Source organism: Pelophylax lessonae (genome assembly GCF_965119305.1).
Source record: "Pelophylax lessonae genome assembly, chromosome: 3".
Taxonomy (NCBI): Eukaryota; Metazoa; Chordata; class Amphibia; order Anura; family Ranidae; genus Pelophylax; species Pelophylax lessonae.
The window spans coordinates 39,669,621-39,685,186 of NC_138770.1; the positions used below are offsets into that span (position 1 = coordinate 39,669,621).

The 15,566-nt window shown below is 48.2% G+C and overlaps 1 protein-coding gene across 1 annotated transcript in view; it reads right to left on the minus strand.

The window, feature by feature from the left end:
- Positions 1-15,566, minus strand: part of LOC309550289 (uncharacterized protein) — a 436,279-nt gene that overhangs the window by 127,007 nt on the left and 293,706 nt on the right. The window contains exon 5 of the mRNA XM_082250692.1: positions 4,644-4,850. Within this exon, the coding sequence (XP_082106818.1) occupies positions 4,644-4,850 (207 nt within the window). The remainder of the gene's footprint in view (positions 1-4,643; positions 4,851-15,566) is intronic.

The window sequence follows — 15,566 nt, forward strand, 5'->3', positions numbered from 1 at the left end:
GGGGGGAGGGGGCGGTTATATGCATTCCTGACTAAGGGGTACCCCTTAAAGTAACAGCAGAGTACCTGGTGCCTAATTGTCAGTGTTGGCCGGCTTTCCTTGGGGCCCTTTTGTTGTCCCTTTTAAAGTGGGCAGCAGATTGTAAGTGGGCTGCCAAACAAAGTCTCTCCTGCATCATCAACTGTGTCAGTATTGGGATAGGCATAGATGTCCAGCTCACCCCTCCTGGTACACAGGCATTGTCCAGATCACTTGGCGGTCTGCAGTCCTTTGAATTTAGGTCCTGCAAAGGTCAATATTTCTGCAGGTCCGGTCCTCCACATAGCTCAGTCTATCAGCTCTGGTTTAGGAACTCACAGCAGTGGGTCACTCAGGCTCTTGTAGACACAGCAAGAGCCCCCGGTCGCTGTGCAGACTCAGCAAAAGCATCACATCCAAGCAGCACAGCTTCCTCTCAGCAAAGACCTCTCAGTCTCTAGATTTGCCTGGGAAAACAATCATGTGTCTCTCCTCCTCTGTGTGCAGGGATATTGGCTCCTGTATAAACAATAACTCACCCTAGCTCCACGCACTGTGGGAAGATAAAGAGCTAAGTGTCGGTGCTCAGGCTGCACGTCCAAACCAAATGTTATATGGATAAAGCCGTAAAGCCGGCACATGAAAAGGCTTCTTCCAAGTAAAATTCTTTATTCCAACATGGATAGCGGTGACAACATGACAAATGCTGACGCGTTTCGGCTTTACGCCTTTCTCATATTGGCTCCTGTAGTTCTTTCAGCCATTCACTTCCATTATACAGTGCCCCTAAAAAGCTACATTTCCAATGATGCTCTGGGGCACAGCAAGTGTCCTTCTCTGATGTCCTCATAGGCTCTGACCCACCTGCCCTCTTATTGGCCTTCCATTGCTGCCCGGGTATGGAGGGTTGGAGAGGTGGAAGAACAAGTCAGGAATTTTAAACAGATCATACTCTTGTTAGAGGCAGTGGGAGAGAAGTCGGCTGCATTCCCTCTCTGTATGGTGACAAGCTCACTACTAGCAGAGGGGAGGGTGAGCGGAGGATCTGCACACGGCTGTTTACTGTTCATAGTGGGTGGGGGAAAGCAGTCCACACACAGCCGGCAGCAGCACCAGGCTACAAATGAATATGATCTCAGTTACTTGTAAAAAAAAAACCCCCAGAAATAGTAAGCTAAGGGATTCTATTCAAATCTTTTCTTGGGAGAGCGTGACAATCATTCATCCAGCCGTGACAAATCCTGGTTGCATTTTATTAAACACTGTGATTTCCTATGATCAGTAGCTCCATCTACTGGCCATAACGAGGTATTATTTGCAAAATATCTCAATAAGGAAAAATAGTTCAATACCACATTATGGCCACTAGAAGGAGCCAAAGATCATAGGAAGTATCTGTAGGAAATAAAATAAGACCAACATTCGTCACGGCTTGATGAATGCATTTGTTCATTTTTCTTTTCAAAAATGGACCTCTAAGTCTTTGAACCACAAAATTCACAAAAACGAATGACTCCATTTTACTTTTTCTACGGCTATAAATGACCAACACGGTACAATACTTCATCCATGTCTTTGGTGATCTCTGATCTCCTCATGAAGTGTTTCTTACATGATAAAGATCAGTCATGGAGTATATCTGAGGTGTATATCAGGGTGTGCTTCTTCCCCACATGAGAGCTGTGATGTCCAGCAACATTCATATAGAAGACATTTCCCGCACTCAAGGCACTAATACACCTCGATGGTTGTGTGGGATCCCTGATGTACAGGAAGACAGGGCGTCAGAGAGTAACAATTCCCTCACTCAGAACAGGAATGAGGCTTCTCCCCCATGTGAGATCTCTGATGTCTGGAAAGATGTGATTTCCTTGAAAAACATTTCCCGCACTCAGGACAGGAAAATGGCCTCTCCCCCGTGTGCAATCTTTGATGTCTGTAAAGATGCGAGTTCCTTGAAAAACATTTCCCGCAGTCAGGACAGGAATACGGCTTTTCCCCCGTGTGAGACATTTGATGTGTGTCAAGTTGTAATTTTTGTATAAAACCTTTCCCACACTCAAGACATGAATACGGCTTTTCACCTGTGTGCAATCTCTGATGTGTGTAAAGTGTGGACTTCTGTGAAAAACATCTTCCACATTGAGGACAAGGAAATGGCTTCTCCCCCGTGTGAGACCTCTGATGTGTGACAAGTTCTGATTTCTTTACAAAACATTTCCCGCACCAAGGACAGGAAAACAGCGCTTTCCCTGTGTGAGATCTACGATGTAAGAAAAATTGGGATTTCTTTGAAAAACATTTCCCGCACACTAGACAATTATATGGTTTGTCATCTGTGTGAGATATTTCATGCACATTAAGTTTGGCTTTAGAAGGGAAACACCTCCCGCACTCAGTACAGAAAAACCTCTCATCTGTTGAAAGGACGGCACCGTCCCTCACAGTCTGAGGTTCCTCAGGATAAGAGGAATACGATGGTCCATCTACACTGTGTGGTGCCGGATGGACATTTGAGGTAGCCGGGTTTTCTCCTGGACTATACTGTGTGATGTCCTCATCTTCTACTTTACAGTCTGGAGACAAAGTGAGACAATCCTCTGAGGTTTTCCTCATCTCCCGTCCATCTATTAAAATAGAAATACAAAGATTATTACTAGACATCAGCAGATTGGTTCCCCTAAACCAAGACTCCGCCCACATCTGGCAGCTTTGTCTCTGAGGATCTTATAGGAGTGACAGTGATGAGGGGATTATAGGACGAGTGTCCCCACCCCCTCTATCACTCATTGCCATCTTCTCAACACAAGACGTACTGCACTTCCTTATTTAGTCCATATATTTGTCTCTGAGGATCTTACAATTCCACTCTCAAGATAACTAGTAAATGGGTCCTCTGATCTACTACCACACAGGTGTCAAACACAGGGCCCGCGGGCCGAATCCGGCCCTCTGGGCCATTTTATGTGGCCCTCGCACCTCTCCTGTAGCTGCAGGAGAGCTCCAGTCCTCCTCCAGACCTTATACTTTCTGCTTTCCAGCAATGCCTCCAGCTTCTTCCCAGCAGCACCACAAGGTAAGGGAGGTGCACTGTGATGTAAGGGAGGGTGGGGGACTCAACTTTTGATGGTGGAGAGGCTCTTGACGTCTTATGTAAGGGTAGGGGATGCTCTTGACATCTAGTCTTACAGATACAACCGGCCTTTTTGAGGGCAATCATAATGCTGATGCGGCCCGCGATTAAATTGAGTTTAACACCCCTGTACTACCAGTTCATTTCCGTACAGGAATATAGGACGGGAAACACAGCTCAGGAAAGTAACCAGGGGTCTACAGGCTGATATCACCCAGTCCTTTACCTACTCTGGACCAATCAGTGAGCAGTATGGGTGGAGGAATGTATTTAGTGTTAATGACCCACCTGTGCTGATCTCTGTAGGAGTGTCCTCCTCTATACATGTCCCCGTTGTTCCATCCTCCTCCATAGACTGCTGATCATCGCTCACATACGTCTCTTCTTCTTCTGCTTTCACCGCAACTTTTATATCTATCACATCTTTACCCTAAAACAAGATAATGAGAGAAAATATCATCTGTAAAATATAAGTTTTTATGATGTGACATCCCAAAAAATCATCTAGACGCTCTGTCCCACCAACCTTGTAACAATGAGAGATGGTGTGATCTTTCTGTGTGGAATCCCGGGAATACAGAGGACGGGGACATCTCTCTGGTGGGATCCTGGTATTAAAGCGGAGTTCCGGCCACAAAAAAATGTTTTCAATAAAAATACCCCCGGGACAGTCAGGGCTAGTACATTCCACAATGGATAGCCTCTGAACTGTCCCGGGTCGCACTTACCTGCAAGAAGAAATACTTACCTTTAAAATTTCTTCTCCAGTGCTGCCATCTCGGATGTGGGCAGCTGAAGCCAACGCGTCCTCTTCTGCGTCCTCTTCCGTGTCCTCTTCTCCCAGAATGCGCCTGCACCGGCCCCGCTCGTCACTTCCGGTGCGGCGCCGCATTCCTCCACAGCTTCTGGGCATGCCCAGAAGCTGTTTAGCAGGGAATGCGGCGACGCACCAGAAGTGACGAGTGGGGCCGGTGCTGGCGCATTGATTCCTGGGAGCGATGACGTTCACCTCCCAGGAATCAGTGCAAACCAGAAGTGACGGCGCGGGCCAGTGCAGGCGCATTGATTCCTGGGAGCGATGACCTTCAGCTCCCAGGAATCAATGCAAAGAGGAAGTGACGCCGCGGGCCGCGGCCGCCGAGGGAGGAAGTGGAAGAAAGGTGAGTATATTTTTCTTCAATAACAAGGTAAGTAAACAAAAAAAATTGTAACTATCCATTTATTTTACAGGTGACCAAAAGCAAGTGGATGGCCCAAAATCGACTATGTTGATTTTGTGGCCGGAACTCCGCTTTAAGTGGCTCCATCATATCCTTGTGTCCTTCTGAAATCTCCTCCATCACTCCATACTCCTCATCCTCCTCTTTATACCCTTCTTTGACAACAATATTATAATCTTCCAGGTCTCCACTCTGAATATTTGGTAAAACATTCATTGTATCAAACACATCTGTGTATAAATCACAGTTATCAATGATTTGTATGAATTTACCTGATGATGGTGAGGGATGGTGTGATCTTCCTGTGTGGAATCCCGGGAATACAGAGGACGGGGGCATTTTCCTGGTAGGTTTCTGCTACCTGATGGCTCTATAATGATGTTCTTATGTCCATCAGAAAGTTTCATCACTCCATACTCCTCATCCCCCTCTGTATACTCTTCTTTAACAACAATATTATAATCCCCAAGGTTTCCACCCTAAATGTATAATAAAACATGTATTTAATAAATACACTTGTGTATAAATCTTAACTATCAGTGATTGTTACTCATCTACCTGACGATGGTGAGGGTTGGTGTGAGATCTCTGATGTCTGCTAAGATGTGATTTCCTTAAAAAACTTTTCCCGCACTCAGGACAGAAATACAGCTTCTCCCCTGTGTGAGACCTCTCATGTCTGACAAGTTGTGATTTTTGTACAAAGCATTTTCCACACTCAGGACAGGAATACGATTTATCACCTGTGTGTAATTTCTGATGTGTGTAAAGAGTGGACTTCTGTAAAAAAACTTTCCCGCACTCAAGACAGGAATACGGCTTCTCCCCTGTATGAGTTCTCTGATGTGTGGAAAGATGGGACTTCTTCGTAAAACATTTCCCGCATTCAGCACAGTATAACAGCTTCTTCCCCGTGTGAGATTTTTTATGGAAGTTAAGATGAGATTTCATTTGGAAACAATCCCCGCACTCAGTACAGAGAAAACTCTTATCTTTTCGACGGACGGAACCGTGCCTCACAGTCTTAGGTTTCTCAGGATAAGAGGAATACGATGGTCCATCTACACTGTGTGGTGCATGATGGACATTTGAGGTAGCCGGGTTTTCTCCTGGACTATACTGTGTGATGTCCTCATCTTCTACTTTACAGTCTGGAGACAAAGTGAGACAATCCTCTGAGGTTTTCCTCATCTCCCGTCCATGTACTAAAAGAAATAAAAAAGATTGTTACTTGACCAATGTGAATTTCGTAAACGAAAACTTTTTCGTCAAAGTTTTTGTCGGCGGCATTTTTACAGTGAAGAAAATGAAACGAAAAGTACAGCACATTTTCATCCACTGACGAAAACTATGATGAAAATCAATTCTATTTTCGTTAACGAACAAAAATGAAATTAAAATGGCAAGGAGGGACGTTTACTCTCGTGAACTTCCAGTTTCTCTCACACCACAGGAGTGTCTGCTTTCGGTTCTCACTGAGCCAGGGCTACAAGCATCTGGACAGCACACTCCCCTGGATATGTTCCCCCTCCCTCTGTGCCACCCCTCCTCCTTCCGTGCAGCCCCTCCGTACGCTGTATATGTGAAGAGGATGTGTGGGTGGGAAAGTTTCTATCAAGCAGCAGAAATATGAAGCCGAGTGAGTGAGCAGTTCAGCACTGTGACTGTACTCTCCCACTTGAACTTCATTTCCTTCCTGCCATCTCTCCCCCACCCTCCTCTTTCTTATATAATATACAAAGTGCTGCGCAGTATGCAAAAAAAAGAATAATAAATGTAAAATCTGTGTTTTTTATATTTGAATTATTAAAATAAATATATTTAAATTAAAAAAATTAAATCAATGCATGTATAGATAACCACTTAAGGATCGGGCCTACAGTATTTCTGACACCTGTTGTTTACAAACTAAATCATTTTTTTTTGCTAGAAAACTACTTAGAACCCCCAAACATTAGATATTTTTTTTTTTAGCAGAGACCCTAGAGAATAAAATGGAGATCGTTGCAATATTTTTTATTACACCGTATTTTCGCAGTGGTCTTCCAAATGCAATTTGTTTTGGAAAAAATTAAAATTTTTGAATTAAAAAAAAAGAATACAGTAAAGTTAGTCCAATTTTTTCTATAATGGGAAAGATAATGTTACGCTGAGTAAATAGATGCCCAAAATGTCACGCTTCAAAATTGCGCACGTTCATGGAATGGCGACAAACATTGGTACTTAAAAATCCTAATAGGAGACACTTTAAAAATTTCTACAGGTTACCAGTTTAGTTATAGAGGAGGTCTAGGGCTCAAATTTTTGCTCCCACTCTAACGATCGCAGTGATACCTCACATGTGTGGTTTGAACACCATTTACATATGTGGGCGGGACTTGAATATGTGTTCGCTTCTGCGCGCGAGCTAACGGGGACAGGGCGCTTTAATTTTTTTTCCTATTTATTTTATCTATTATTTTTGATTTTTACACAGTTTTTTTTTTTTCTAAAAATTTTTTTGATCATTTTTATTCCTATTACAAGGAATGTAAACATCTGTATACAGGCATCAGACGCCGACTATACAAGAGAACACAGCCCTGTTATCCAGGAGTGGGCCCACATCACTCCCAGATATCAGCTTCAGGGACATGGGAGCGTTGCATCACTCACCATACCATGGACCGAGGGGCTCTGCTCCAAAACAGCTCGCCTCCCACCCTGAGTGGGGGTGCTGCCAGCCAATAGAGGTATGCTGCGACTCAGGGCGTTCCAGGTCGATGCGTCCCGGTGAGGCCTCCGCTCGCAGGCTCGTCCCCACCCACCAGGGCTCCTTCGTGGTAAGGCCTAGGCGGACCGCAACCTGCTCACACTCATTGGCCAGGCTGGGAGACCGTAAGGATCTAGATTATCCAGTGCAAAACCGCAGCCGGCTGTCGCATGTAGTTCACCAGGAGGATCCCCCTGACACTAGCTAGCGATAGTGAGTAAAGAGAAATAATCATAAATATTCTTAAAAGAATATAAAAACTGAGACCGAAGTCCCAGCAGGGAACCTAGGTCCTACTCCTTCACTAGGCAGCAAGAAACGGATTTGAAAGCACAGTGTGTCTGAGGTTATGTCGTAAGGGACAGCCCCTATAGGCGTGTCGAGTGAAAACTTTTCACTGCCTAATCTACTCCTGTAGATGGCGCATGACCCAATAGTGAAGAAGCATTAAGAGCTGCGTCTGTCAAAGGGCGATAGAGAAAAACTGGATTTTTGACTTACCGTAAAATCCTTTACTCTTAAGCTCACTGACAGACGCAGGACTCATATCTTGATATCCGTAGGGTTATACTGCCCCCTACAGGAGTAGGACACTAGGCAGAAAAAAAGTTCTGGCTACGCCTATGGGCAGTCCCAGGGGGGTATACCATCTCACTTCCTGCTATAGGATGTCAGTTTTGTATCAAAGCAGTGTCAGAGAAATCATACCAACCCAACTCAAACATAGAGGGGCAGGTACTGCGTCTGTCAATGAGCTTAAGAGAAAAGGATTTTACGGTAAGTGCCGGTTCACACTTCTGCGATGCGGGAACGCTGCGAATATGCAGCGTGTTCCCGCATCGCATCCGCACATCTGGCAGTTCACACTGCCATATGCGATACGCAGGGGGTGTCAATTTAAAGTTAACGACACCCCCAGTTGCGATCGCATATCGCAGTGCGATCTGCAAGTACGAACAGAATCCGATCGCACAAGTGTGAACCACTATGCGATCCGATTCTACTGCGGCTCAAAAAAAGCCTCATGTGCGTGTTTGGTGCGGATACAGTGCGAATTCAGCCATACAAAGTGTATGGCTGAACTCACATCCGCACATCAGATCGCATGTAATTAGGAGCAAACGCGGAAGTGTGAACCGGCACTAAGTCAAAAATCCAGTTTTCTCTGTCGATCATTGACAGATGCAGGACTCATATCTTGATATCCGTAGGGACGTCCCAAAGCAGTGCCATAAATGAGGGGTGGGATAACAGCCAAAAAACATAGCCAACCAGGAAACACAGGACTCATCGGAACAAAAAGATGAGACCCACCTGAAAACCAAAAACAGAACCCCCGAGGTAGACGAAGGGTCCACTCAAACAACAGCCTGCAAAACCTTGCGGCCAAAAGAGGCACCCGTAGATGCCAGCCCAACAACCATATAAAACATTGTAAAGGTATGAACAGCCGACCAGGCAGCCGGCTTGCAAACCTGAATCACAGACGCCTGATGTGCCCGAGTAGAGTGCGCCTTAACAGGGAAAGGAGGAACCTGACCCTTAATCGAACAAGCCTGCACCACGTCTGCCTGATCCATCCAGAGAAAGTCGCAGCAGACACAGGCAACCCCTTCCTAGGGCCATCCGTGATCACAAAGAGCGAATCCGACTGACGAAAAAGAGTCAGCAGTGGCCAGGTACACCCTGAGTGCCCGAACCACATCCGAGGTGTGCAAATTACTTAGGATGGCTGTGCTGAGGACACAGGGAAGTCAACACAATATCCTCATGTAAGTGAAAAGGGAGACCACCTTAGGAAAGAAGGATGGATCCGGACGAAGAACCACTTAATCCCCATGAACCCCCAGATAGGGGGAACAAAAGGATAACGCAGCCACTTCCAACACACTGCGTGCAGAAGTAACAGCCACCAAAAAGGCCACCTTCTGGGAAAAAGGTAACCAGGGGAAACTCCCAGTACCTTCAAAGGGAGGTTTCTGGAGAACCGACAACACCAAACTAAGGTCCCAGGGTGGTAAGATAGAGCGCACTGGAGGAACCAGGTGCCGCACCCCCTGGATAAAAGTTTGCATCAGGGAATGAGTGGCCAGTGGCCTCTGGGAGAAAATCGCCAAGGCTGAGATCTGACCCTTGATAATACTCAAAGCCAGCTTCTGCTCAACCCCCCATAGAAGGAAGGCTAAGACCCGAGCCATCAAGTAAGAACGTGGAGGAACCCTGAGGTACTCACACCACGCAATATAAGACTTCCATGCACGATGAGAGATCATTCCAGAAATCGCTTTCCTCACTTTAAGCAGAGTAGGCATAACTGAAGCAGACAATCCCCTGCCCTTCAGCATCTGGCTCTCAACAGCCAAGTCGTCAAGCCAGCAACCGTAAAGCAGGACGGAAGATCGGTCTCTGAGACAGCAGATCCTCCCTGAGAGAAAGCCTCCAAGGAGCGTCTGCGACCAGCCTGACCAAGTCGGCGTACCAGGCGCGACGAGGCCAGTCCCGGGCCACAAGAATGACTGGAATTCCTTGCCCCTCTATCCTGTGAAGAAGCCCCAGGCCGCAACTTGAGAGGAGGAAAGGCATACCGCAGCTGATACAGCCCCCACGGGGCCACCAGCGCGTCTGTGGCGTCTGCCAGAGGATCCCGGAAGCGGGCTACAAACCTCTGCACCCTCCTGTTGAGCCCCCTTGATCGAAGGTCTGTGGGCTGAGAAAAAATCTGCCTGCCAATTTTCCACGCCTGGAATGTGAACAGCGGAGAGAGCTTGAACAAGCGTTCCGTCCAACGAGGATGCCGGCCACTTCCAAGGCCGCAAGGACACTCTTGGTGCCTCCTTGGTGAGTGACATAAGCCACGGTCGTGCCATTGTCCGACTGAACCTGCACTGGACAGCCCCGAAGATGCTCGGTCCAGTGAACCAGGCAAAGCCTGATCGCTCTCAGTTCCAATACATTTATCGGCAACCTGGATGCTTCCAAGGACCAGATTCCCTGAGCAGAAAAACCGGCCGAGAACCCCTCCCCACCCGGATAGACTGGCATCTGTGGTGACAATCGTCCAATAGATTGGAAGAAAGGAGTTTCCTCGACTGAGCAACGGAGACCGAAGCCACCATAGCAGGGACCCCCTGGTCCGCTAGCTCAGCCGGATCTGATAGTCCAGAGAATCGGGATTCCTGTTCCATGTGAGAAGATCTCCTTTTGGAGGGTCCATGCATGAAACTGAGCAAAAGGTACCGCCTCAAAAGACGCCACCAGCAGTCCCAGAACGCTCCAGCAGGTCCGAAGGGATGATCATTTGGTGGACAGCAACAGCTGAGTCGCTGTTTGGATTTACTGGAGTTTTTTCGCAGGGAGAAACACCTTGGCCAAGGACGCAGCCAAAGCCAGGCCCAGATAGTCCCGTATCCTGGAGGGGACCAGGGACGACATCAGCAGGCACACAAGCCACCCGAACTCTTCCAGAGAGGTCATGGTGATCTCCAAATTTGCCATCAGAACCTGCGGAGACTCCACACGGAGGAGGAGGTCATCCAGGTAGCCAAAGACCGATATCCCCCATTGCCGCAACAGCGCCAGAACCGGAGCCAAAACCTTTGAGAAGACCCAGGGAGCAGAGGCGAGACCAAAGGGTAACACCACAAACAGATAATGGGCCTTTCCCACTGCAAAGCGCAGAAAACGTAGGTGTCCTGCGCAAATGGGAATGTGAAGGTAGGCACATTTGACGTCAATGGAAGCCAAAAAGTCCCCCAATGCAGGAAGGCCACCATTCCTGGGCACCGTGAACAGATGTGAGTAAAAATCCAGAAAAACGTTCTCTAGTTGTACCCAGTTCTGTAGGCAATCCGGGGACAGCCTAACAATGGAATCGAATAACCTCACCAGTTGAACCGATCGAAACTCGATCTTGTACCCCGTCGCATGACCTCGTGACCCAGTAGTCTCAAATCCTGGAGAGCCATGGATCTGAGAGCCGGCAAGACGTCTCCCCCACCCCTGACATGGGCGGTGGCGCACCCTCAGGCCGAAGCGGACTCGTCCCCAGGGCTGGAGGAACTCGATTTCCCATTACCAAACTTGTTTGCTTGTTTGCTATCATCCAATGTAACACCAAACAGGTGATCCCCTAAAAAAGGGGGGCCAGTCAAGGCTTTCTTAGAAGTCTGATCCGCCGACCAGCACTACAGCCACAGCATGCGCCGGAGGACCACCGCCAAAATGACAAACGCCCCAGCAATGGAGCCGTCTCCAGTGTGGCGTCGCAAACAAATTGCAGCCCCTGCACCATCTGGTCCAGTAACTCCGACATGGCAGGGGGGAGGTTTCTCCCCTCCAGGTCACGGCGTAGGAACCTGGTCCAATCCGTTAATGTTTGCAAAACCAGGGCAATGGTAAACACTGGTCTGAAGGCAGACCATGCCAGGGAAAATATACTGCGAGACACAGATAACGCCCTACGATCAACCAGATCCCCAAAGGATGGTAAGCGGCACCATCCACTCTTTTAATGAGGGACTCCACAAATGGATAGCGCCTAGCCATCCGTGTTAGGCATGCGGGAAAGGGAAAAAACCTTTGTCAACCTGGAGGGCTTGCGAGTGCCAACGGCAACCTGCGTAACAGTCGCAGCCGCAGCTGAGTCCTCCAGCTTCAGGGTATCCCGGACAGACAAAATCAGTGCGTCCACCAGTGCCTCATCTTGCGTGACAACGGAGGCAGAAAGGCCATCCTCACTATCAGAGGAGACAGGGCGCAAGACAGCAGCCCCAGAGGGGAGACCCGCGTCAGCAGCGACTGGTTCAGATTCCGAATCTGAGGCAGCAGATGAGGCAGTGGTAGGCGGAGGTCGTTGTTTAGCACCGCGCCCCTAAAAGATCACCCCCACCCGGGACACAAACGACTCCAGGACCACCGAAAGTGCATCAATAGTGAGCTGGGAACCGGAGGGCCCTGCGGCCACCACGAGGGGATCAGGTGGAGACACATGATCAGCAGGGTCCATGGGATACCAAAGGAACCCGTTAGCAAAATTTGACAAAACGGAAAAAATTTTGATTTTTTTTTCTTAATATAAAAAAGTCTCCCAGCGCTACAGCGCCCCCCAATGGCCAGGCAGCGTGCCTAGAAACCCCCGCAGAGAGGGAGAGAAAGACCCCCAAAGGCTCACCACCCACAGGAAGATGCACCAGAAGTCCCAAAATGACTCAGCAGCGCTTGTCCTCACAAAGCAAAGCCTGTAGAGTGATGTGCCGAGTCTAGGGAGGGGCTCCAACCCCTCACACGCCTCCAGGAACTCCCACAGAAGCCCAGCTCTGAGGAAAAAAGCGAGCTGGGTGTACCAAGACGGTCGCCGACATGTGAAGCACATGGAGGCTACAAGAAAATGGCGGCCCCGCGTGGCTGCGGCAGTAAAGGGGGCCCCCCTCCTGACTGACAGATGATCGACCGGCAGGTGGGCCCTGGGGAGTCAGGTAGGAACCCACCCTGCACAACAGCCGTCCACACTGGCGGGAGCAGCCCCCCGCCCCCCTCAGCGGCCTGCATGCAGATCCAGCCTCCCCACATACCCCCAGTAGCGACAGAGACCCCCCAGGAGGGGGGAAAAGGGGGGAGGGGGGCACCATAGGTGGGGGTGCACAGTGGAACAGAGGGGAACAGAGGGGAACCCGGAAAATTGGGGGTCTGACCGTCCCAAGGAGGGGCCCGCGTCCACCCCAGAACCCGACATGAGGAAAAGGGGGAACATTTACTCACCATACCGGAACAGGCGGGCGCCAAGTCCTGACAGAAACCCCTCGCCGCTGTAGTGGGGGGGGGATGTCGGCCAATAGGAATGCTGCGACTCGGTCGCAGACCGGTCGTATGCGACCAGGCGAGACGTTTAACTCACGGGCCAGTCCCCATCCAGTGGGACTATGTCGCGGCGGACCCAGCGTGGAGCTAGGGCCCGCACGCGCTCGTAGGCCGGCTGGGGTGACCACTGGATCTCAACATCCAGCCCATCGCCCAGATCCGGCATAATTGCTTGTAGATCTCACAGGAACAATCCGGAGAAAAAACTAGCTAAAAAAAAAAAACAATATCTAAAAAAGCTTGCCAGGACCAGAGATCCCAGCAAGGAACTTAGGTCCTTACTCCTGACTAGGCAGAAAAAAACTGACATCCTATAGCAGGAAGTGAGAGGGTATACCCCCTGGGACTGCCCATAGGCGTAGCCAGAACTTTTTTTCTGCCTAGTGTCCTACTCCTGTAGGGAGCAGTATAACCCTACGGATATCAAGATATGAGTCCTGCGTCTGTCAATGAGCGACAGAGAAATATAAATTTGTGCAACTGGTGCTAAATTGCTAAAGCAAATATGGAAACAAATGTAGAAAGTTCCTTTCAAAAGTTGATGATCAGACAGTACCAATCACCAGTGATAAATTGTGATACATAAATAAAAATATCGGCTTGTCAGGTGCGTAACCTCCACTTTCGTGACCCCCCCAATGGGTGGGTGCTCCCCTCACTATGTGTGACCTTGCAATAAAGCTTGGTCAAAATATGCAGATAGACCCTCACTGGGTTGTGATGTAAAGTCTCCTTTATTCCTTCTTTGAACCAGGCTCCCAATATTAGATATATACCATCAGCTGTTCTCTCGTACAGGAGAAAAAACAAATATCCATAGTGCAGATATCATCTGATAAAAACTACTTTATTTAACCACTTAAGCCCTGGAAGATTTTACCCCCTTCCTGCCCAGGCCCTATTTTGCGATTCGGCACTGCGTGATTTTAACGGACAATTGCGCGGTCGTGCGACGCTGTACCCAAATTAAATTGACGTCCTTTTTTTCCCACAAACAGAGCTTTCTTTTGGTGATATTTGATCACTGGTGCGATTTTTATTTTTTGTGCTATAAACAAAAAAAGAGCGTAAATTTTGAAAAAATAACAATATTTTTCACATTTTTTTTATATGAAATTCCCCCAAAAAAATGTAAAAATCTAATTTTTTTAACATTTTTGGCCAATTTGTTTTATGCTACATATGTTTGGTAAAAAAAATAGCAAAAAGCGTATTTTGATTGGTTTGCACAAAAGTTATCGCGTTTACTAACTAAGGGAAAGATTTCTGTCATTTTTGGTGTTTTTTTTTCTTAACGAGTAATGGCGGCGATGTGCGATTTTTTTTGCGGGACTGCGACATTGCAGCGGACAGATCGGACCCTTGACTGACATTTTTTACACTTTTGGGGGTACCAGTGACATTACTGCAGTAATCAGTGCTATAAATATGCACTGTTACTGTAAAAATGACACTGGCAGGGAATGGGTTAACTTTATTAGTGATCACGGGGTTAAGTGTGTCCCTAGGGGCGTGCTTCTAACTGTAAAGGTGTGTGGCTAGTGGTGTAACAACAGAGACATACGATCCTACATAGCAGGACTGTATGATCTCTGTTATTACACAGGGGAGAATGACAGGCGGCTGTGTTTACATTAGCCGCCTGCCTTTCTCCCATTCCACGGGGAGATCGGGTCCGCCGGTCACTCGCGCGGACTGCTTAGGGAAAGAGCGGGGGCGTGCCTCCGGCGGCGCGCGCTCGCCCCCTAGAGCCTCACAGGTGCAAGACGTAGATCAACGTCACTTTGCCTGTGAGGGGCTGACCGCCGCCGTAAATAGACGTGCGGCGGTCGGCAAGCAGTTAAAATAGTAAATTGCACTCACGTGCTGTGGGTGCTGAAGAGCACCACTCTTTTCACGCAGGATAAGTTCAAATAGCATAGGATGACGGATGGCCGAGAATACACCTACTGCAGCATGATCCGATGCAGCGTATCAGCCGATGTGGTTAACCTCTGATCACCGACACACAGGTGATCTTCCCTGAGGAAGGCACGTAGTCCCTTGTGTCGTCACGCGTAGGGGAGGGGCCAGGCAAATGTCGGTAAATGGAGGTTAACCACATTGGCTGATACGCTGCATCGGATCCTACTGCAATAGGTGTATGCTCGGAGTGAAAAGAGTGGTTACACTTCAGCACCCACAGCATGTGAGTGGAATTTACTATTTTAAATAAACCTTTCCCTAACTGCAAGCATAGAGTTATCTTTCTTCAGGCTATAATAGTACTTTGTTCTATGTGCATTTAGGGGGCTCACCATGCCATTACCTTGAGGGGTTGGCATTTAGGAGGTTAAAACAGGCAGTGAGCAAATGTGATATCGCCTCCTCAGTGCCAGGCAAATGCCTCTGAAAAGTGACCTGAGCATGGATCACTTTTCAGTGGAGTGACAGTGCCTGCTGCAAGTGTGAACAACCCTTTGGGTTCACAATGGTATGCTGTGGTTTGGCTGCAGTGGTGGTGTACTTCTATTAGGTTGCACATTTTTGCCACATTGTCTGAAGGCGCACAAAAAGTCCTGCATGCTGCATCTTTGGTACGCTTTCA